We start from the raw sequence: 25,148 nt of genomic DNA, 5'->3' as shown, positions 1-25,148 counted from the left end.
TTTCACACTTTATTTAAAACCTTTAACATGAATCAGACATTTACTGGTACACAGCTTGTATATGTTTAAAACGTAGTTTGTTGGACTAAAACAGAGGTAGAGAAAAGGCACATCTCATTTTAAGCTATTGTGTATCAAGAGGGAAATTTTTATTAATAGTAACATAACACCGAGGGGCGGTTTAAAAATGGACTTCTTTTTATGCAGAATTTGAATTGGGGCAGGTGTTGGGCCAGGAGGCCAGGTGCTTTTCTATTTATTTTTTTAAAAAGTCAGAAACCTGTTAGTTTTTAGGGTAAAGAATCAGAGAGTCACATGGTAGAAAGGAAGAGAGCATGAACTATGGGTTCAGACAGATCTGGCTTCACATTCATTCAAATTACTTTATTCAGTATATAGTCATTGAGTCCTTACCACATGGTAAGTACTCCACTAGGGCCCAGAGATTAAATAGGGAACAAAATAGCTACAGTTCTTTTTCTCATGCAACTGACAATCCGGGAGAGAAAACTCACTTAAAGAAAGGCTTGCACACAATGCCTAATTCCGTGTACTATGAAAAAAAAAATTCTGGGAGCTTGAAGAGGTCCTGATTCAGACTCGGGGGGAGACAGAAGTGAGTCCCTAAAGACATCATTCAAGCTGCAATTTTAAAGATAAAGAACCTGAAGCAGGGGCAAGTGTCCACACCAAGGGTACAGTGTGCTTAGCAGTCCTGGGGTGAAGGCAAGGCCAGTCCATTCAAGCAAGTAATGAGTGACTCTGTCTGGGTATCCTTGGTCAAGAAGAGAATCATCTCTTGCTTTCTGGGTAACCATTGGCAAGTTAATTGACTTCCTTACATCTCAGGGTCCGACCTCAGGATATTGTGATAATTAAATGCAATAAATTATATTGTGATAATTAAATATAGTGAAATTAAATGATAATTAAGTGACGATTTCCTGTACATAAAAGGGCCTGACATCTAATAGATGATGAATAAAACCAAGTTTCCCTTCCCCTCCTCAAGCTGAAATTATACTAAGTCATTCTACTGCAGTAGCTTCAGATATAAGGAAACTTTTCATATGATTGACTGTCTGATATTCCATGTGCCAATTCAAAGCCATCTCATGTTTATTTATTTAAGGTATTCTTAGTCTTGTCACTCATTCCTCAGATCAACTAGTTAGTTTCCATTCTTATGGGCTCTGATTAGATTGAACACAACGCCTTTTCTTATCAGAGCTCACTGTCGTCATGAACCTACTCCCCTGGTGTATTAGGGTTCTCCAGAGAAACAGACCAAGGGGATGTGAATATACGTAGAGAGAGCGAGAAGGATTTATTTTAAGGAATTGGCTCAGTAGACTGTGGGGGCTAGCAAGTTTGCAATCGACAGAGCCGGCAGCAGGCTGGAGACCCAGGAAAGAGTTGATGCTGCATCTTGAGTATGAAGGCAGTCTGGAGGACAAATTCCTTTCTTGGAGGGGGACCTCAATCTTTTCTCTTAAGGCTTTCTTTCAACTGATTGGAGGAGGGCTACCCGCATTATGGACAGTAATCTGCTGTTCTCAAAGTCTATGATTTAAATGTTGATCACATCTACACAATATCTTCATAGCAGCATAGAAACTGGTGTTTGACAAAAATACTGGGGTCCATAACCTAGCCAAGTTGACACATAAAATTACCATCACACCTGGCCAGGCCCATTCAACGTGAGATGAGTGATTTACCCAAAGGCTGCTGTCTCCCCTCAGGGACTGGGTCTCTGGACTGGCCTGAGGAGACAGAGCGCCTCCCCCTGGTAGGGATGCATGCCAGCTGACGTCTGAGCCAGTCTCAGAGGCATGTGGATTCAAGACATCAGGGAAGGCCACAGCAAGAGAGAGGTTCAGAGACAGAAAGACATTCACACAGGAAGCAGGAGGGAGCAGAGACCATGTGGCAAGGGAAGGCGTGATTGCTTAGAAGTCAGCGGGGAGAAAGGAGGCTAGAGAGTACAAGTGCCAAGCAGAAGGAGAAGTACCATCAGGGACAGAAAGGGGCACGAAGATGGCAACACTCAGCAATAGGGCGCCGCAAACACTGTTGTTGAGTCAGAACGATAACTGGATCTCCAGAGGCACACTCTTAGCCAAGCAATATTTCAGTTTCCACCTGAGTCCTAAAAGTGCAGCTGCGGTTATGCCTGAACATTGCTCCAGAACCCCCAGTCCTATGACTGTAAGATTACCATTCTTCCATATTGTGGTACATTGTCTTCGTCTGTTTGGAGGGCTACAGCAAAAAACCACAGACAGGGTAACTTCTAAACAGCAGATACTGATTTCTTTCAGTTCGGGAGGCTGAGGTCCAGGATCCAGGCGCCAGAATGGATTGTGGCGAAGGTCTGTTTTCTGGTTCATAGAAAGCTGCCCTCTCCTTGTGTCCTCACATGGCAGAAGGGGTGAGGGGGCTCTATGGGGTCTATTTCATGAGGGCGCTAATCCTATTCATGATGGCTCCATTCTCATGACCTGATTACCTCCTAAAGACCCTGCCTCCTAATATCAACACCGAGGGCATTAGGATTTCAACATATGCATTTTGCGGAGGACCCAAAATAAACATTCAGATCATAGTGTTTTCTTGCTACAGACCTCGGCTTGCCTCCATATCCACCTTGGGTAATGATTTTGAAATTTGAGCCCCGGGTTTCATATGTGTAAAATGGAAATAATAATATTACAGTTGCAGTGAAAATTAAATGAGGTATTCAATATATCAAAATTAGTTAACATTGTGCTTGGTAAGTGTTTAATTAAATGTTAGCCGTTATCATAAATTATATCCATCTCCTCCATCGGAACCATGTTGGAAAGTTAATCTCCGGCTGCTACAAATGCCTCTTCCTTATGCCTGTGTATATAATAGTTTTTAAATTCTGAGTATGTTAGTATTTCTATTGTATTTCCTTTGTGTTTGTTCTGTGCCCTTTATATTTCCCACTAAAAGTTAAGATCTTATAATGTCTTTCATACTCCCCAGAATGTCTCCCAATTCCTGGTGACTATTATATTTATTGAGAACGTACTATGTTCAGGCTTCCATACCAAATGCTATTCACTGCAGTGGACTAATGTGTTCATCAATAAGGAAAATGTTCATAAACTTCATACAAAGTCTCACCACCAAAGTGAGAGTATAATAATAGAAACCTGGAGGCCATACAACTGGGTGACTCGGGGTAATTTCAAAGACAAACTCAAGATTCAGGAAGTCATAATCAGTTTTCAACATTGAGGAAATGTCTGCTCTACGCAAGCAGGACACTCCTTAGCTTCAGAAGTGTTGTAAGATGACCTGACATAAAGATATATTCTCTGTTGAGTCATTTTTGTTTGAAGAGGTGATCTATGATTATAAATTTTTATTATATGCTAGCAGCGTCCTTGACACTAAACGGACACACTGAGTTGCTAATCACAGCAAGGGTCATTTATTTTCTATTTTGGGTCACTTATTTTCTCTATTGAAAGAAAGAAACATGACAGCTCTCTGTTCATAATGCCAAATTCAAAAATCCATTTTCTTTTTAAAATCCTAGTATCATGTTCCTTCTAACCACATCTCCCCTTTAAACCTAGTATTCACTAGTCCGTTGTTTGCAAGACCCTCCTTAGCAAACAAGACACGCTATCTGTAGGAATCAAAGGTTAAGGAAAAACTGAGCCCCATAACCAGGTTGTATGAGCAGAAGGGTAGATTATGTTCTCAGAGTTGCTAGTGCATTCTCCACGGGCCCTCCTTCCACATAGAACCCAAAAAGCAAAACAGTGTATCTTCCCATGAATATATTATCAGTACTAACTTGACAATCTTGCTGTCGACAATATTGATTGTACTTCACTTCACTCCCCTCCTGTGGTCCAAAACCAGATCCAACACCCTGGGCCCACACTGGGGATATACACAGCCGCTGAAGGGCCAACTGCCAATGGATCTGGAACAGTCTTTCCAGCCTCGGCACCTGACTTCCTGGCTGCCTCCCGTTCAGGTCTCATTGGTTGATGTGGCAGCTGTGGTTCTGACAATGAGCTTGGTGTTGGGTCAAGTTTTTGTTTGGCTGACTTACTCCCTTGTATGCCATTTTCCTTGACTCACCCTTGATTACAGGGAATGTTCTTTATTACCTTTTAAAATCATATGATATCCATAAGCAAAGCTTTGGATTAGAGTTTTTGAAAGCATTACCCATGACTGATTTTTTTTTCAATGCTGAAATGTGAGAAGAAGGGGCTAGAGCCAGCCCAAACCCTGTGTTCAGCCCAGCAGTGTATCAAATATCATTTGTAACAGAATAAAATGCACAGAATTTTTTCCCTTCCTAGGAAACTGAATGCAATGTCTGCTTGTGTAAACAACTTATAAATGCAAAAGTAGTAAGCGATTTTATATATTAGAAAGGGGGTGAGAAGCTCCCTTTCGCCAAAACTGTGAAAGAATAAATATGTGTGTTATAATATAGGGAATGTGAAATAAAAATAGATATAACTCTCTTGACATAACAGAGCTTTTATTTAATAGTTATAAGACAGGTCACTTGCAGAACTTGCTTACACAAGGAAAACAGTATCAGGGTTATTGTTTTTTAATTGATTTTTAAAATATTTATATTTATTTATTTATTTTAAGTAGGCTCCACGCCCAATGTGGGGCTCGAACTCGTGACCCTGAGATCAAGAGTTGCACAACTACTGACTGAGCCAGCCAGGCGTCCCTGCAGGTTTTTTAAAGTCATCCCCCTCAGAACAAACTGTGATTATTAATTTCCATAGCACAAAAATTCTGTGATATAATTTATTTCTGCTTTGTTATAAAAAGGCCAAATTGACCGCCAGCACTAGAAATGTTGAAAATAATGCAGTAGTTTGATGAAATAATTCATTTCTTTTATTGATTCTCCTAATTATATATTGATATTTTAAAGAACTATCTTTGTTGTTTTTTATCATATATATAAGGTATTTAAATATTACAGAAATATATAAAGTAGAAAATAAGAGTCCTGCAGAAACTCTTACATAAACAGTCTGGTGAATATTCCCTCAAACCTTTCTCTCTATATTCTAATGTACGTGGATATAAGTTTTACCAAAATGATAGCATACTATAATTCCTCTTTATGACCTCATTTTTTAAAATTCCATTTAATATTTCTTAAACATCTCTTCCATTTCATGATGTCTAAAACTGTCTCATTCTTTGAGTGAAATATGTACAAGCATTATAGTAAGGGATTCATGGGCTCTGCAACCAAACTGCTTGGTTGGGTCTGAATTCTAGTTCCACCGTTAGTAATGCTGTGATTTTGACACATTACTTAATTTCTCTGGACTTCACTTCCTAAGCCTGTAAAATGTGATATTAACAACATCTACCTGAAAGTGGTTGCTGTGTGGAATGAAGAGGTGTTGGTTAGTGCTTCATGAGTGAGCAGCTATGACCATGCTGCTGCTGGGGACGTTGGATGTCTTGTTAACAGTGCCATGTTGATGGCATTTACATTGACTGTAGTTTTTATTCTCACACATCATGCAATAGTGAACAACCTTTTGACTACAGCTGTACCAGTGTTGTAAGTATTTCTAAAGGTCAAATTTTGGGAAGTATAATTTTTTAATCTGATTTTTTCAGATTTTCAAATTTTTTCAACTGATAGATATTGCAGAGTGATATCTACAAAACTATTTAAATAAGAGTGAAATAGAGTAAATTTGGGGTTATGAGAAATACTTTATTAAACCTTTTCCCTGGGGCACCCGGGCGGCTCAGTGAATTAAGCATCTGTCTTCGGCTCAGGTCGTGATCCTGGGGTCCTGGGCTCCAGCCCTGAGTAGGACTCCCTGCTCATGGAGAGTCTACTTCTTCCTCTCCTCCCCACTCATTCTCTCTCTTACTCTCTCTCTCTCTCTTTCTCTCAAATAAATAAATAAAATCTTTAAAAAATTAAGAAATCTTTTCCCTATACATAAAAATGCGCAGATTTTTTTTAAACAAATGAGCAGAGGTTTACTATAATACAACATATAATTAGTTAACACTTAGAGTATCCATAAAAATCAGAAACCATTTTCTATGTAATTCCCACTATTCTCACAGTTCTGCAAGTCTTTGAGTCTTTCCCCAGAGAAAGAATTCATAGCAACTTATCTACGTTAACTGTGAACTGTTACTATGATAATCAATTACTATGAACTGCAGAAAATGATATTCAATCAGACAACTACTCATTAATATTTACCAATCAGATATGTAACAAATGTTTACGGAAATTAATAGGTTGAGATATGGAATGATTATGTCATCTTCTGTAAGTATGGTAACAGTTCTGGAACCCAAACTGAACACATCACCTGACAACTCTACCCCATATTCAGAACTGAGATTGTTCCAGGCTGCTCTTCTATAGTTACATCAGATCTCAAAGAGGGGGAAGTCATTGTGATACCAATTGCCTTCAATGTTTACTAATAGATGTTATATGGTGGTGTGAAAGTATTCAGTGAGCTCTGAATAGCAAATAATCTACAACATCAGGAAATGTATATTTATGTCTAGTTCTTTGGCATAAAGCTACTTTGAGACTCTGTCAGGGATAAGAACACGCGATACAATGACAGCGTTAAGAGTCATTCGATCTCTCTTTCTCAACATAAGTTCTGTAAGGGAGGAAAAAGTTTTCTTCACTTTCCTAGGTTCTTTGGCTGGTCTAATAATTAAACTGACATGAGACAGATTAACAAGAGAAAAATTTAGTTACATATGTACAGGAGCCCCATAAAAAATATGAGACCCAAGGGCAAATCAAGCAGTTGAGGCTTATCTGCCATCCTGAGCTAAGAAATGGGATGGGGGCCTGGAGCTTTAAAGGGAAGAAGGGTCGTCCGCAAGACAACAAGAACAGATGTTTGGTAAGTAGATGTTAGTTCTGCCATGTAGATAGGTCTTTCAGATAAAAGTTACCTTTGATAATAGCTTTCTTTCTGGACCAGGACCCCTACCTAAATTATTTTAGGTAGTCAAAGGAGAGGTGGAAGTTTTCCTTTAGTCTGTTGGATTTTGATTGCTTTCAGCTCAAAATAATCCATGTGCCAAAGCGGCATATTTTGGGGTCACATATTTTGTTCCTCTTCAAGCCAAAAACCTTTAATAATGAAGAGGTTTTGCATCACATTAATAGAAAGGTAAAGATACATAGTATATAGAAGTTTTCCAAAGGTAAATTTGTTCTTATATACAGCAGCAAATGTGTTCTTTATAAAGTTTCGTTTCCATACTCATTGTTTACAACCTTAGAACCTCTGCACAATGGAATTTTTAAATGAAATAAACACTTGAATATTATAATGGAGAATTTTATTTCACCCTTTCTCAAAATAGGTTAATAGGTGGCACTGATATCTTTCAACTTCAAACTCAGTTGAACTTGCCTTTCTAAAAATAGGAATTGGGGGCCAAATAAAAAATTAAATGCACATCTATTTAAAGAAGAGTTATTCAAAAACAATGTTTACTTTATATAGTTTTATATTTAACACATTTTAAACATAATTCTCTATCTCATCTTTTAAACAATAATTTGTCTATAATAATAAAGCCTAATTCTTTGGAAATAATGCTCAGTTAGCATAATTGGCATTTATAGAGTTTTAAAGTATATTATAGAATATTCTGTCACTTGACACTAAATTGAAATTTTAAAGAAAATTATGGAAATAGCTGTAAGGGGAAAATAGTAGCCTTTTAAATCTAATTTGTTATGCACTGCAGTAGGGTAATGGATGCAATGAAAGTTCTTTTATGGAGTTCCCATGTCCAAAAGGTATTTAGGTAGCAAAGGATGTTAAGCAGACCCCCTGCAATCCCCCTTTAACTGAAGATAGCAGGAAATAAGGAATATAGGTCTGTGTCCTCCTGATTTTTATTTCCTTAGGAGTACAACTTATGCAAAGGACACCTTAGGCTGCTTAGCAGATCACAAAGGGTGCACTAGACCCCCTTGCTGTCTGCTTAAATAGAGTGATCTAAAGGATGGCTGAAACCATACTGGGAGTTCAATCCTTCAGGTGGGTCTTTTCAAATTCCAATAGTGAGGAGTTACTGGAGAATTGGTAAGGATTTCACTAGGCCCCAGCAGGTTTGAGATCAAAAGCTTTGGTTAAATAAAAGCCTGTTGGGAAATCTTAAAACCTCTTTGTAATGTAACTTTAAAAAGTTAATACAAAGAACCCTTAGACTGAAGCCCGTAACAGCACGAACAAAGAGTATATCAAAACTGATTCCATTAAGAGAGAGAGGACATACAAATTCACTTAATTTAAAGAGCAATCCAGTTATATTACTATGTGAGAGAATAGAACTTATACCATACCATCAAGCCCATTTAGAAGATGTACTCATTTTTTGTTACATATGCCAGACTTTCATTCTTTGTCATTCAGGTATGTTTTTTAAATAACATATATATTCACTTTCTGAAAAGAGAAAGAGCGATGTGCATTTAAATTCACTCTTAAAAAAGATTCTTTTAAAACAAATTAAAATTAAACTGGATGGGGACCCATCAGTCAGTTGGCTATCTCTTTTTCATGGTGTCAAACTGCCAATTGCCCATTTTCCTTAAAATAATAAACCTTCAATTGATATTGATTGGTAGATCATTAATGAGTGCATTAATTATAATATAATTTTTATAATTAATACCAATTCATTTCTTCACAAGTCACACACTTTTATTAGCTGAACTCATCCATTAACAGTTTAGTGATAATATTTTGCTCAGTCAACAACCATCCCCTCAAAAAATCTATTTGGTTTTAATATGTGAATTTTGCAATTAGTTCTGAATCTTTCAAAACACTTTCATGTCTTCAGTGTGTCTCCCATTTTCACATTAGGTATGTGAGACGGGTGCTTTTAGCATTGTTTACCTTTTTGTTTTTAATAAATAGGGATACCAAAGCATACTGGGTAAGACAAATAATATGCTCTTGATTGCACAGCCATTTTGAGAAGGCTTGTATTAGAACCTTTAGCTCCCAATGTCAAACCTAGAAATTTTTCAACTGAGCAATGTCTCACAGATCTCAAAAGGTGATTATAGCTTATGTTAAAAGATAAACTGAGGCATATTAACATTAAGAGTTTATATGAGCAACAATTGATTCAAATAGGGCAGCATCCAATCTAGCAGATAGAAAGGAGTTGTGTGGAGTTGTACGAAATGAAAGACTTATAGGCTGAAGGGAGCAAGAACAGGAAGGACCAACAGGCTGAAGGGAACAGGAACAGGAAGTTACACAAGACAAAAAAGGGAGTTGGAGTGCAAGGTCACTTCCCTTTAGGGGATAGCAGGGGCCTATCTAGTACTCATCAGGGGATCCCCAACTGACTGGTTTAAGATTCCATTTCTAGAAAAACCAAAACTGTAATTAGGTTAAGTCTCAGTTTTGGCATCCTGGAGTAATAGAAATGACTCCATCTTGGGCCTGCTGTCTAGTTTTTAACATTTAAGTCACACACAACTGTATTTGTTCCAAAGAATTCTTTTCCAAGTGTGGTCATTATCAATAGCAAATATCCTGAAATTCTCATATTGATAGATGGAGAAACTGTGGTCTGTGTACCCATATTCAATTTCTTATCTGCATCTTCTCTTATCTTCTTTGCTCATATCTTCTTTTATTATTTGCTTCTACCTCTGTTCTTCTCTCAATGTGTCATCTGATTCATGACAGGGAAATGAAAAAAGGAGAGTGGCTCTGGGACTTTCTGTGGGAAAGATATAAAAAGCTTTGGAAAAGGGTCAAGTATTCCTTGAATGAACCATCCCAATGAGTTGGGGTTTTTTTATTTTGTTTTGTTTTGTTTGTTTTTGTTTTTGTCTTACCAAGTACCAGCAGGCCCTTAAAAAATTATGAACAAAGATCTCAATTGACTGGCTCTACTGAAAACAACAAATTTACATTTGTGAGAATCCTGCATCCTCACAGTCTCCACTGAAACAGCTGAGGCAGCACCCCACCCTTCACAGGTGGGCCATCAGACATTGGTCCACTCAAAGCTCTTCAGTGAGCTCCTATGGATGTCTGTCCTGATGGAATGTTGACTCACACAGGTCCTCCATGCAATTTGCTATTTGTGATATATAAAAAACTTTAAATCAATAGTGAAGGGTGCATATGGTTGCTAAATCTTTGATCCCCAAATATGTATATATAAGTACACATTGCGTGACTGTACTTACATCCATATTCCATATGGATTACATATATGCTCATACCAATATAGTTAACTGATGAGGTGTTATTCTGCTCCAATACTGACTCCATGCTCAGTGGGAACTCTGTGACTAGCTTATCCCAGTTGGATATTTTGAATACTTTTATAGACATACTAAGGCCTTACTATTCCTGAAGTTATTGCTTAATTGTTTAGTGGGCTTTGAGTTTTTAAATCCATTCCAATGCATATTATAGTATTTGAACTCAAGTCTTGACTTTTAAAAGTTCAAAAATCACTCCTTTAGCAATAAATAACTTGAACGTAAAGGTATTCTTTGAACCCTTGGCAACCATCAGCAAAATTCTGGCCACTGAAGAAATTATTTTATTTTCCTTTATTATTTTTTTAAGATTTTATTTATTTTTTTTGACAGAGAGAGACACAGCGAGAGAGGGAACACAAGCAGGGGGCATGGGAGAGGGAGAAGCAGGCTTCCCGCCGAGCAAGGAGCCTGACGTGGGGCTTGATCCCAGGACTCTGGGATCATGACTGGGGCCAAAGGCAAATGCTTAATGACTGAGCCAGCCAGCTGCCCCGGAAGAGATTATTTTAAAAGTAGATGCTATAGAACCAGTTTTAGGACATTTATAATTTTGTAGTGGGTGGGAAACCTGCAAAGATGACACACAAATTAAAGAATTGTTCCATAATGTTTCTTCAGTGACTACCACAGGACACATGATAGCTGTTTAATAAATGCTAACTGAGCTAATGAATAAAAAATAGATGAACAATTAGAGGACAAAATGAAACAGATGATTATGTGTTGAATTTTTTTCAGTGACCAAAGGAGAAAAAGCAAAAATTAATATCTAGAATTTTTCAAAGTGAAAATAGCTGTCTTTTCTCACTAATAAATAATGCATATTCACTGGAAAGTCTTCAAATATCTCACAATAATTCCTCTATTAAAGAAAACCAGTTTTAATGATTTAGTATATGTTGTTCATCCATGCACATTGAAGGTTGACATTTTTTAAAACAAAATTGGAACCAAAATATATGTATATTTTGTTAAATGGCTAACTTTAAAAATTTAACAATATATTCCTGGTACCTCTCCATAATACAAGTGTTTCTCTTGAACTGCCTAAGGTAGCTTATATTTTATATATCTGATAATGTATTTAGCTCTTTTGACAGATATTTTGGTTGCATTAAATTTTTTATTCTTATAAAGAACATTTCAATAAATATCTTTTAGTATTTTTCAAGTTCAGATTTATTTTCTTGGCATACATTCTAAGACATGAAATGGGCTTAAAACGTTGAAGTATTTTGGTAGAATTATTCTCTAAAAAGGTTGTGTCAGTTTATACCCCCACCAGCTATGTATAAGCCATTTTCCCTATAAATTAGCCTGGAGAGAATTCATTTAAAAAATCTTTGTTAATCTAATAAGGAAAATAATCTCATTGTTTTCTTTTTTCCTTACTGTTGTTTTAAATCTTAGACTACTTAGGGAACATTTAAATAAATCAGTTATTTGATAAATCACACATGGCTCACCCATGGAACATGTTCAGTACCAAATTGACTTCCCTCTCCTAGCCAACACCTCACTGGAGTGTGTCTTTGCAGTAGATATGAATCAAGGAAATAAGAAGATCTCAAAATTACGTTAAATGCACTTAGGAAAGATCAAATCTATGTGTCAAATCTTAAAAAGCTTTTGATTATTGACCACTATAATTACTTTTCATCACTATTCCCCTCTATTCATGTGGATAATTAAGTAAATGAAACAGTTCACAAAGTATAGACCCTGTTTTAGGATGCATTCTTCAAGTCATCTTGCTACTAGTAATAATAAGACAACTTACCTGTAATGGTTTTGAAGGCTCCGGTGGGATTGTCCACCACACACTCAATAAGCCGCTGACATGATGTGCTGATGGAAGAAAGAATCTGTGAAACAAAGAGATGTGTCTAAGAATATGCTATCAGCGACATGAATAAAAACCATTTTATATTTCCATAGTCCCAGTCTGTTTATGTGCCAAACCTTGTCATGGAAAAAGAAATTGCACTTTTATAATCCTATCTCAAAGAGTAAACACTGGTCAATATCTCTTGCACATGAAGAATGGCAGGATCTTTGTGGGAAGGTCCTAAAGATGTCATATGTCTCTTAATGGACTTGGTCAGCACTTCCATGTAACCTGCCCCTGGATATGAAACTGTCTATATTTTGAAGGAAAAAAATGTAAAGATCCCCAGCCCCACTATTTTACTACTCATTATAAAAGGAGTGTAGTGAGCTACCTGCCATGTTCACTAAGAGATAGTAATTGTGTTAGCTGTCTATTGTTATGTAACAAATAAACCCAAAGTTTAGTGGTTTAAAACCCTACACATTTACTATTTCACATTTTCTGTGGGTTTGGAATCTGTGTCCAACCTAGCAGAGTCTTTTGTATCAGGGTCTTGTAGTATAGATGTCATCTGGTGCCACAGTCACATCAAGGGTCAGCTGAGGCAGGATCCACTTCCAAGCTCACATTTACAAATTGGTTGGACTCAGTTCCTCACTGGCTATTGGAATGAGAGTCTCAGTTCCTTGCTGGCTGTTGGCCAGAGGTTACCCTCAGTTCCTTGCCATATGGGTTTTACCAACATGGAAGCATGTTTCATCAAAGCCAGCAAGGAAGTCACTATGACAGAAGTCTTTTATAACCTAATCATAGAAGTGACATCCATATTCTATCACTAATAGCAAGTCACTAGGTTCAGCCCATACTCAAGGGGAGAGGATTAGACAATGTTGTGAATACTGAGAGGCAGGGATCATTGGAAGCCATCTTAGAAGGCTATCCACCACAACGAGTGATTTCTCAGCTGATGGCAGTAGAGGAGCCTGGGGGAAAGTGGGAAGGAGAATGCCAGGAAACATGGAGAGGAGTTCCTTGGGAAAAGGAGCACAATACCCCAGTGATATACACACTGTCAATAAACACAGGGCATCTGTGAGTAATTGAGGAGCGTCTGGGTGGCTCAGTTGGTTAAGCGTCTCCCTTCGCCTGGGGTCATGATCTCAGGATCCTAGGATCGAGCCCCACGTTGGGCTCCCTGCTCAGTGGGGCATCTGCTTCTCCCTCTCCTTCTACCCTTCCCTCCTGCTCGTGATCTCTCTCCCTCTCTCTCACTCTCCTCTTTCTTTCTCAAATAAATAAATAAATTCTTTAAACACACACACACACACACACACACACACACACACACAATACAGTTGAATCTGGAAGTATTAGTTGCCTTGAGAAAGTGTGTTAAGTCCCAGGTCAAATTAGTATGTACCATGTCAAAGCAATAATGCCTCCAATTATGTGTACAGTGGGAAAAATCGAAACAACAGGATTTACTGGGTGATGATGGCAAAACCTAAGACAAAGACAATAATTGATAACAAAGAAACACAACCACAAGCAAGAGGGAAAACATTCCATAGCTAATGTAAAAAAGATCATAATTCTTATTGCCTTAAAATGCTGTATCTAACCATTAACAGTGACAAAATGAAAGTAATGACATTCAAAAGACTCTTAATCTGTATTTACCATATCAAACATATCCATATGCCATTTATTTACCACTTGACAAGTGGAAATTTTGAGTTTGTTTTGTCAAGAACATAGACCTAGGGGTAATTTAATGTTTACCCTTACTTTGCACCCACCCCTCACTTTGATAGGATAGCTGGTTCAAGTTGGGGACCATAAAACAAAACATAGAAAGTATAGCTTACTGATCCACACAGAAGTAAGGGGCTCATTCTTATGATATCTTTGTTATCAGCACAGCTGTTCTAATAAGTTGAGCTAATCAGCTAAGCATATGCATGTATGGGTTATATACATATTTTTATGATAACAAAAATGAACAGAGATACAGCAGATAAATTGTCTTAACAGGTTATGCTTGGTTTTCGTGTAAAAACTTACTAATTAATGCAAGTGTTGCGATCATTTTTATGACATTCCCCAAAGATGGCACTTTAAGGGTTATGCCATATGCTGATTGACAGAAGCTGTAATTCCATACAATGAGACTGGATCATATTGTTTGAAGTGAGGTGATATTCATCTCTTGAAACTGATCAAACAGTATTACAACATAATCACGCTGTACGTGGGGACTGCCGAGGTTGATCACCATGTTGTCCTCCTTCCCCTCAGACTTCTCTAATAGAAGTTGTGACATACCACTGCTTCCACATTTTCCTTTAAGAACTGCAAAATCTAAGAAGAAAAAAATCCTGCATAAAATTGTGATTTGGTTATGCTGTGTGAGTGTACATCTGCAGACTGCTTTAGAATAACAAATTTGCTCCTGCTAAGATCTCTCTAAATATACAAATAAACATGTAGTAAGTTCAAGATAAGAAGTGAAGATTCCAAACAAGGTGAAAATAATTCAAATGCCCTTTGTTTTTTTCAGTAAACAGGAAACTTGGAAGAAATGTCTTTTTTCTTTTTTAATACTTTTCAGTGTCTGTAACTCCCAATGATAATTTTTTTTCTAATGTGCCATTTTGCAAAGCCACTTGATTTTTCTACTGACCTTGGGGTTCTTTTGGTTTCAGATGAAAATGATTAAGAGTCTGTTGGTCTCCTACTCCCAGTTGCTGCTGATCTTGGAAAGAAGGATGAGAATGGGCGTGAGTGAATGAGGGTGATTTAGCTACTCTCTTGGTGGCATTCTTCATGGCATGGAGCCCAATAGCACAGTGGTTTGTAGAGTGATGAAATTTAGGGACTGCCTTTTTATTATCTGGTCATCTACCCATCTGCCTATGCATCCAGGCATCCACCTATCCAGTAGCCTATAAAAGAGCCATTGAGATATTTTGGGAACTATGTTCTGGATAGTTTACAAAGAAATGGGATGCTCAGATGAGAGTCATCTACTCATGCTGACATTCACTGAGAGGTATGTTAACAATCCTGATTCTCCAGTGTGAGTCCATGCAAGTCTCCAAGATGCCACCACCCTATCTGGACTTTATTCACTTGTGTAACTCTATTCTAATCCTGACCCCTTAGGGTAAACATCCTGTCTTTTAGGCCTAAAGAAACCATGTGGCTCTTTCAGAGACTCGTTGGGATGTCCAGAACACAGAGGCTCTCTCTGACTGGTTACCCGGACACCCACACAGACATCTGTCTTCTGCTGCTCTGTGTTATGGTGGGCACCGGGGAATCTGTGAGGCTGGAGGCCTCTTTGGGTTCCCTCAAGATACAGGATCAGGTAGCTCTCTGCTCCCAGATTCCTTTAGCCACGGACATTTCTCCAAGCTTAGGTGTGGGAGGGTCAGGCCAAAGTCCCTTCACAGAAGCACCACCAATGTGTAAGCTCTGTGTTTCCCTTCTGGCTGTTTTCTCCTTTTCTTCCCTCCTTCAACCTATCTATGGGGTCTTTATTTAATATGAGGTGAAAAACACTGGCTTTTCATCTATTTTTCCCAAATCGTTGGCTTGTGATATTAGTGTCATGCTTTGAGATCTTTAGGGCCTTCATGCTTGATATACAAATACTCAGGATTTCAAAATTAAACTTAAGAATGGACTCTTCCTCTCTCATTCTGCAAGAGAATACATTTCTCAATAAGCAAGTAAGGAAGAAAGTCCTAGCTGCTGCCCCAAGGTGGAGAAGGGCCACTATGTACCCTCTCTCTTACTTCTTTGTCTTCTAATGGGTCATTTGTTGTTTGACTTTTTACTTCCCTTTTCTCCGGATTTTTTTAGAGTTCAGTTGGCTGTTTTGTTTTGTTTTTTCCTAGTGTATTGAATGGAATAGTTAATTTGCTATTTTTAATCTTTCTTCTTTTGAATTATAAATTGTGAAGACTGTCCATGTACCTCTAAGCAGTACTTACTCTACATCATAGATTTTTTTGTTTGTTTGCTAGTGGTTGTTTTCTTTAAATTTGGGTTTTTTTTTTTAAGTTTCTATTTTAATTCCAGTTCGTTAACATGCAGCGTTGTACTAGTTTCAGGTGTATAATATAGTGACTCAACACTTCCACACATCAGTCAAAATTTGCAAAGAAATCTAGACACTGAGTACAAATAAGTCATTTTTTTCTGAATACTTCTAAGTTGCTAACCTGCTGTTCTGTAAGCCCCAAACACTTGAATATGTTTTCTACAAATGAGAACATCTTCCTACTTACACGCAACACAACCAGTAAAAGCCGGAGACGAACTTTGATACACTCCTGCCCTTTAGTCAATAGACCACATTCCGGAGTCATCAACTGATGCAATAATATATTTTGTTACCAAAAGATCCAGTTGAGAATCACAGGCTACATTAAGTTGTCATGTCTCTTTGGTCTCCTCCAGTCTGGAATATTCCTCAGTCTGCCCTGGATTTTTATGACTCTCATGCTTTTGAAGATAAATCTAGTTATTTTGCAGAATTTCCTTTGGTTTAAGTTTGTCCGATGTTTCCTCATGATTAGATTCAGGTCACAGTGTCATAGAAGCAAGACTGACTTCCTCTCAAATCATCACACCAATTCATGCATGATTTCAATAACTGATGTTTTTTTCTTTGACCTCTTTCAACCATCACAAAACTGATGTCTTCTAGGCTTTTCCAGCATAAGTTACTTCCCTCCCCTCTTGTGGGGAAGTACTTTGAAATTATATAGATATTCTGCTTTCATAAAACTTAAAGTTATTCATTAATATGGTATGGTCTCATGGCTTCCTGTTTTACTTAATATTGTAAATTCTATAAGCTATTATCATATTACTATCAATATTAATTTTGATACTCAAATTATAGCCAATGTGGTCAGTAGGAGCCCCTTTAAGCTGGCTTCTAGGGCCTTTTCATATGTCCCCATCATTTTTTTTTTTTTAACCACTTCATTGGTTTCTGGCACAAGGTCCAGGTTCTTCTTGTACTTTTCCTCTCTCCAGCCTCAGAATCGGCCATTTCGCTAGGACGTCCTATTTCCTTTTATGGGACAATGGTATTTAGAAGCCAAGATCTGTGTGCTGTATGTGCTCATTGTTATCAGAGTGTTGCTGCTTCCAGGCCCTAACAGAAGATAGAACCAGGAAGTATATGTATGCCTATACCATATATTTACATCTAAATTTATTTCTATCTATCTATACATATTGAAAACCATGAGTTCATGCTGACACTTCCAAGTTCATGTTTACTCCAGTTTTTTCCCTTTCCATATACGTAACTACATTCTCTATTAATGAGAAGCCTAGCTTCCATTCTTCTTCATATATTTACTTATGTGATCAACCTCACTTTATGCAACCAATCTCCTATTCACACGGCTACCCCTTCCCCACACAGATGCCCTCCTTTTCCTGCTTGGGCTCTGATTTCTTCTGTGTGGACACTTTCTCACTGGGTGCAGGCTGATTCTCACGCCAGAGTGCCTGCCATCCCTGGTGGATAGTCTCCTCATCCTTCTTGGGCTCTGATATCCTCCTCTGAGCCACTGCAGCTCCACCTACCTGCTTTGTCACCCTTAAGAGCATTAAGACTGAATTGTTCGAGAAGGGGAAGAAGTATCACTCAATGTTTGCCATGTAATACTTGTATTATCCTTCAGTTCTTCAAGTCATAAATTAGTTTATGTGTATTTTGCATTTTCAAATGGATTTTTGTTGTTGAGTTCTAATTTAATGACATTGTATTCAACTCTATTTTCTAATTTCTACATTAATCTTATTTAGATCAGTTCTTGTATTTTTTGAGACTTCTTTGAGACCCAGTGAGTGATCAGTTTGGCGAATGCTTCACGTTTGCCTCAAAAAATTCATATTCTCAAACTTTTGGGTTCAAGTTTCAATATATATCGATCATAACAGGCTTGTAATTTGTCCAGATTTTGTGTATCCTTACTAAGATTTTTGTTTGCTTGATTTGCCAATTACCAAGGTAAGAGCCTTAAAAATATTTTCACTGTGATTTCATGTTTGTCCTTTTTTTCCCCTAAAATATGATCAGTTTTTACTTCATGTATTTAGAATGTATGCTATTTGATGAATACAAGTTCAGAAGTAGTATATCATCCAGGTGACTTATTCCTTTTATCATCATGAGCTGTCCACAATTAGTTATTCCTAACAATGTTTCAGTAATGATTTTTGTCTTAAAGTCTGTTTTTCTGATATTAATACAGTAGCACCAATTTTTGTTTTTGTTTTTGTTTTTTAGTTGATATTTGTCTTGTGTTTCTTTTCATAGAACTTCACTTTCAAACTTTTTATTTCCTTAAGGCTTGAATGCCTTTCAGTAGAAATTATTTACCTAAATGTTTAAAATACAAATTCAATCTTTTAATATCTGTTTTTAGCTGGGCAACTTTAGGTGGTTTGTATTTATTGTAATGTCTTCTATATTTGGATTTATCTCCACCATTACATTTTGTGCTTTTATTTATTTTTATTTTTTATTTTTTAACTATCATTCTGTTTTCCTTCTTTCTTGCTCTCTTTTGGGTCAATTGAGTTTATTATCTTTGAAAATTTCTTCTTGTTTGGAAATATACTTTATTTCCATTCTTTTACTCTCACTTTGTCTAAGGTTAATGAATATGTTTACCATCTTTTTAACTAATACAAAAATGTAATGACACTTAAAATCTGCTTATTCTCCACTTGTCTTATTATTGTTTTTCAGACTTTCATATCTACTTTGCTTTTTACAAAAAAGATAATTTATTGATTTCTAAATTTCTTATGACACATTCATATACATAAAAAGAAATCAAGAGTTATAGAATCATAACCTCTGTCCAGTATCTAACTTAAGAAATAAAACTTTACTTACATAATTGAATTACCCAGTGTAGCCCTCCTCCACTCAGAAGTACCTACTGCAAAGTCAAGAGATGTTTCATCTTGCTTTTATGCCCCAAATGGTTACTTTTATTATTTTATCCAGAAAATGCTTACTTAGACTTATTATGTACTTACCATTTTATTTTGTCACTATTGCATCTTACATCTCATTCTTGTTTGGATTCAACTTCTCTCTATGAAGAACATTCTGACTTCGTTCTTTCAGCAAAGTTCTGTGAGTCATAAGCTTTCTCACTATTTATCTGGAAAGAAGTATTTGCTTTTGACTGCATTCTTGAATGATATAGGTGTAGAGTAAGAAATGTACATAAATATAGAATTGTTGATTGGCACCTATTTTCTCTCAACAGTTTGCAGGTATTATTTTATTTTGCCTATTATGTTGCAACTGAGAAGTTTGTTGTCAATTTCATGAGCATTCCTTTGTAGATAATCTGCATTAAAAGGTTGAGGTTTGTCCTATTCCCTTTATTAAATCCTTATGAAATTCTACTACAAGGGATTTTTTCATTCGAACTTCCCTTCGCGTATATATTTGTGTGTGTGTGTAAATTATATATACAAATATATGTATAAACTCAGATCTATTTTCTTTACAGCCTCAGATTTACTTCCAAGTTCATGAATTCCACATAAACTATATCTAATATGCCCTTAAAACCACTGATTGCATTTAACTTGGAGGGCAATGTTTTACATTTCTAGAATTTCTAATTGGTTCTTTATCAAATCTGTATGTATCTTGTTTTTAATGCTTTTATTTTTCTTTCTCTAATGCTTTAGACATTTTAAATCCATATGTGTTACAGTCTCTCTGATTATCATTACCTATCATTATCTGATAGTTTTGTAGTTCCTGGGAGTATAATTCTGCTGCTTTTTCTCTTTTCTAAATCTCTCAAGGTGGATTGTTACCTTGTATGTTTTGGAATTTTGAATGGTGAGCTCATTTTTGATCGGCTTCAGCTGGAGACATCACATAAGGCCTGGGATAAGGTTGTATAGCACTAGATTTGCTCTCAGTTTGCTTCTGCTGGGAATACATTGACATCTCAACCTGGAGTCTTAGAAGCCATGCAGTTTGAACACCAAGCTCACCTGATTGGTGTTCAATCATACAAATCACATGACATGTCTGTGTTTACAGATTCTGTGGTAAGGCTTATTTTCCACCTTGCACCCAAGGCTAGATAGCTTACTTCCTTGTTTTCTCTTTGTGGTAGTTTGCAGATTATTTCCTATCATTTTACTGAAAGAGTAGCCCTTAAATGATCCTGGATTTTTGTAAGTTTCAGTTTCAACATCCCCCCCCCCCCCCCCCCCCCGCCATCACCCTCAGAATTTCCAAGGCCTTGTTTTCTGTGTATCTCTGAGTATGAAAATGAAAGCTCCTAGGCTAGGGTGATGGTTCTGAGACATAACCATCACCCTAGCCTACCTCAGCTTATTTACAACCTGCCTTGTTAGTTCATGTCATTATCACATGGGGTCTCAGTTTTCTCTTCCTTTGGTCCCTGGTGATGTTTCTTATTTTCTTGTGACCTCAACTATGGATTGAAGAGCATTTATTTTATTGTATCTAGAATTTCAGTATTTGTAGTGGGAGAATTCTTAGGGTATCTACACCATAATAATCCTGTTACTGGAAGTCTCTTCTTGATATCTCATAGGCATCTCAATTTGCCACAAACCATTCTGGTGGGCTTCCTCACAAATCTGGATCTCTGCCAGGGTTTCCCATCTCAAAGCCATTCTGACCTCTCCTTCTCCTTCATTGTCTAACCAGCCACAAAGCCCCCTTGATTCCTCTACTGAATATGTCCTAAACTAATCTACTTGTCTCCATCTCCACTGTCCCAGCTTTAGTGTAAGTCACCACCATCTTCCCCTGTGACAACCTCCTAATTCTCCATTATTTATACTGTAGCCAGAGAAAACTTTTCTAAAACCAATCTGAAAAAATTTACTTTCCTGCTTAAAACTATCAATAACTTTCTATTGCTCTTTAGATAAAAAAATTTTTAAATCCTTAATATGGTGTATTTCATATGGCTTATTCACCTCCATCATTAATTAATCCAACAAATATATACTGAGCAGCTACTACTTCTAGGCATGATACTTAGTACTGGGCTTGTAGTGTGTATTAATTTGTTATAATAAGCTGAATGTTTGTGTCCCCCAAAATTCATAGTTGGAGTCCTAACCTTTGATGTGATGGTATCAGGAAGTGAAGTGATTAGGTCATGAGGGTGGAGCCCTCATGAGTGGGTTTAATGCCCTTATAAAAGAATTCCCAAGGATCTCGCCTGCCCCTTCCATCATGTAGGAACACAGCAAGAAGATGACGGTCTATGAAAATGAAGTGGGCTCTCACCAGACACTGAATCTTACCAGACACTTAATCTGGGACTTCCAGCCTCCAGAACGATGAAGAAATTTCTGTTTTTGATTAGCCACCCAGTGTATGGTATTTTTGTTAGAGCAGCCTGAATGTACTAAGACAGACTGCCATAACAAAGTGCCAGACTAGCTGGCTTAGTTAACAGAAACTTATTTTTTCACAATTCTGGAGTCTTTGGAAGTTCGAAGTCCAAGACCAAGGTATGGATAGAGTTGATTTCTGGGGCCTCTGTTGTTGTCTCGTAGATGGTTGTCTTTTCCCAGGTCTTCACATGGTTTCCCCTTTGTGTGTGTCTGCGTCTGTGTTCTGGTCTTCTCTTCGATACAGACACCAGTCAGACTGTTAGAGGGCCTACCTCAATAACCTCATTTTAGTTTAAACACTGTACCTCCAAATAGAGTCACGTTCTGAGGTACTGGGTGGTAGGGCTTCAGTAGATGAAGTTTTGGAGAGATACAGTTTAGCCCATAATACTGTAGTAAACCTCGCCAACCACCATTCTCTCAGCACTTTCCTATTTCCTCTGCTTTCCAGAAACTTCTCTGTAAGAAATGAGCTTCTCTTTCTTACCTTAGGGACTTTACAAAGATTGTTCCCTTCATTTGGAATGCTTCTCTCCCTGCCCCCAACTCTGCTTAGCCAAAGGCTAGAGCTCAGCTTCAAATGTCACTTCCTCAGAGAAACATTTCCTGACTCTCAGATTAGATTATGTCTCTGTGTTTTGTGTTCTTTGCATCCTTTTTGTACCACTTCCTATAATTCTAATTAAATGATTAACTGTATAATTAGTGAATTTCCTTGATCCTACAATGCTATGAGTTGTTAGATGCACCATCAATTTCCAAAACACTTGTAGGAAGAGGAAAGAAATACTACTCTATTAGTCAGCTATTGCTATAATAATGCTGCATAAAAAAAACCACTCCAAAATTCAGTGACTTGAAAAAGCAAGCCTTTATTTTTCTCTCATGAGCCTGTGAGTTGCTGTAATTCACTTGTACAAGACTCAATTCCAGCTTCCCAGCTCTGGGTTCCAGGCTGACAGCTGGGTTCAGGTCTACTTCATGTATCTCCATATGTTCCTTGGAATGCAGGTTACCCAGCCCACGGTATTCTCCTGGTGAGTGCAGTTCATGTGGAGGGCATACGCAATGCCTGTTAGAGCCTCAGCTTAGAATAGGTACAGTGTCACTTCCACCCAACTTCATTGTTTAAAGCAAGTGACAGCCAAGCCTAAATTCAACATGTTGGGGAGAGTACCCTGCCTCCACTAGTAAGGTGCACTGTGAAGTCACTTGGAAAAGGGCATATGTGTATAACGTATAATTCTATGAAAAGAAAGAATTGGGAGCAATCATTCAATCTACCATAATTATAGTAAAGACGATGTACATAAATTTTTATTTTGTTGACTTAAAATAGATTATCCAAATAGTTTGTCTCTACAAAGATATACCACTTTCTTCTATATTATGAGCAGATCTTCACAGTCAGAGCCTAAAATATCTTCTGAGTCACTGTGGTCACAAGTAGTTATGCACCACATATGACCAGTCCTTTATATAACCCAGGTGTGGGTCTGGACTTCTTTAATAGTTGTGTAAGTTTTAGGCATACAAAAGAATAGTAGAGTCCCATTTGCACTTTCAATTTAGTTACACTCAGACATCTCCTCCCATAACGAACTCTCCTATTACTGGAAATTAAACTTTTTTTCAATAAAAATCAACAAATAGTTTTTGACAGATACTTGACACCTGAATGAGAATCCTTCAAATGCTTGAAACTCTCTAGCTTGCAAATTCTACAACCTGTTTCCAATGTCAATTGTACTGTCTAGTATGTGACAGGCAATTCTTTTGAGTATATCTTCATAACGAAAGAAAACACAAGTTTATCTCGTAGTGAATGCCTTTCCATCTTAGGGGGTCTGCAAAGGACTTGGGTGTTTCTAGATGACATTTAAGTGCAAGTGCATCATTTCTCCAGTGACGAATGTGAGCTTCACTTAAGCCATCTTGTAGCTCTATCTCCAGGTTTTTCTGCTGATGCAATAACTTTCATTTCAAAGTTACCTTGGAGTGTGATCCTTTGAAAGAAATTTGAAAAGACAATTAGAGATCTAAATTTAAGTTAAAATTCCACCCTGTATGGTGATAGTGGTGTAAATAACTCAAGCAAGAAAGTGTTTGTTTAACAAGAGATACAATGTCAAATGTATCATAACTTATTCCTCTTCTTAGTAACTGGTACGTTTTGTTTGTTTGTTTGTTTGTTTGTTTAACAGGGATTGAAGGAACCATCCCAAGGTAACACTGGTGTGGTCATCCGAAATTATGTCCTGTGTTTCCTTAAGTCCCCTACTGCAGGTGTGAGGAAAGTAACCCAGGCAGGGTCAGTAAGGGTCCTTTTTACCAGGGTCTGAGTTGGGTGCTAGAAATGATAGATTCTCTCTTCTGAGGTTGTAAGGATCATGAGAAATATACAGGAGTCATCCTTCCCACCACACAGACATAGCCTTCTAGAGACAAAAACCAAAACCAAAAAACAACAATCCAGATGATGACCTAGAGAAAAACAGAGAGAGAGAGAGACAGAGAGAGAGAGAGAACTGAGCCAGATCCCAGCTTGAGCATGGAATTCTCTCCTTAAGGCCCAAGATCATCTTCTAGGACTTTCTGACAAATAAGCCAAATGTTATGCCTGATTTGTGTGAGTTGATTTTCATCACTTCCAATCACACAGAGACACAGAGTCCTGTTTCAAAATATATCAAAATAAAATAACATTACAAAATAATAGCTGCAGGAACAGCGTCATGGTTAGAAAAAAAGCATAATAGCGCAGCACCCAAAAATAATTTCTGAATAACTCAAGTTCTTCATTTTTTTTTTTTGAAGAAAACGAGGGGAAGAGAGATCCTTAAAAATCCCCCTTTGCCCCCCCACAAGTGGTTCATGAGCAGCAGCTGCTTCTGCTCCTTTACATCTGTCTTTGAATTCCAGTCTCCTGCCTAGATAACCTCCCCCACCCCCCAGATGGAACCTTTGGAACTTTCGTTCTCTCTCCCCTTTCCTCCCTACAGCCCCAAGGAACTTGTCAGTCAAAGCAGGACCCTCAAGGCAGGAGAGCCTCAGGACACAAGAAACTGTTAGCAAGATGCAAAAAGCCTGGGAAGGTCCGCGTGCTCCTCATTTTCATCCCATTGCCCCCTTCTTACAAATGTTATAAAATGAAAAAAATTTACGTCTTAGGTTTGAGGTTATACAAATATTAACACATTTTTTTCTTGCTAACCCCATGCCTTCCACGTACATATTAAGTACCTAAAAACAATTTTTTGAATCAACAAAGAAGAAATTACTGCCGAAATGAATTACTGAGTGAACAAAAAAGGAATATATGAATAAATGTAAAAATAAGACATTAAACATTTTGGGGAAATTATTACTGAGAAATTCATGGTCAATAAATGTTTGATTAAAAAATACATTTCTAAAACCCAAGTCTTTCCTTTGCATACATTAAAAAAAAAAAGAGTGAACAAAAGGACTTAGAAAGTAAAAGCAAGTCATCTATAAGCCAGAATA

General features: G+C 37.4%; 1 protein-coding gene across 4 annotated transcripts in view; it reads right to left on the bottom strand.

Annotated features, from left to right (window-relative positions):
- GTDC1 (glycosyltransferase like domain containing 1) overlaps positions 1-25,148 on the bottom strand; it is a 373,244-nt gene that overhangs the window by 26,664 nt on the left and 321,432 nt on the right. For 3 of the 4 annotated variants that reach the window (XM_073884349.1, XM_073884365.1, XM_073884362.1), the window contains one exon: positions 12,138-12,222. In XM_073884349.1, coding sequence (XP_073740450.1) covers positions 12,138-12,222 — 85 coding nt within the window. Of the gene's footprint in view, positions 1-9,603; positions 9,802-12,137; positions 12,223-25,148 lie in introns of those variants that run through there. The other variant, XM_073884347.1, reaches the window with a different exon arrangement.

Source organism: Callorhinus ursinus, unplaced genomic scaffold, assembly GCF_003265705.2.
Source record: "Callorhinus ursinus isolate GAN/ISIS: 27379988/994484 unplaced genomic scaffold, GSC_fseal_2.0 scaffold2, whole genome shotgun sequence".
NCBI lineage: Eukaryota > Metazoa > Chordata > Mammalia > Carnivora > Otariidae > Callorhinus > Callorhinus ursinus.
This window is presented reverse-complemented; position numbering and strand designations above follow the sequence as displayed.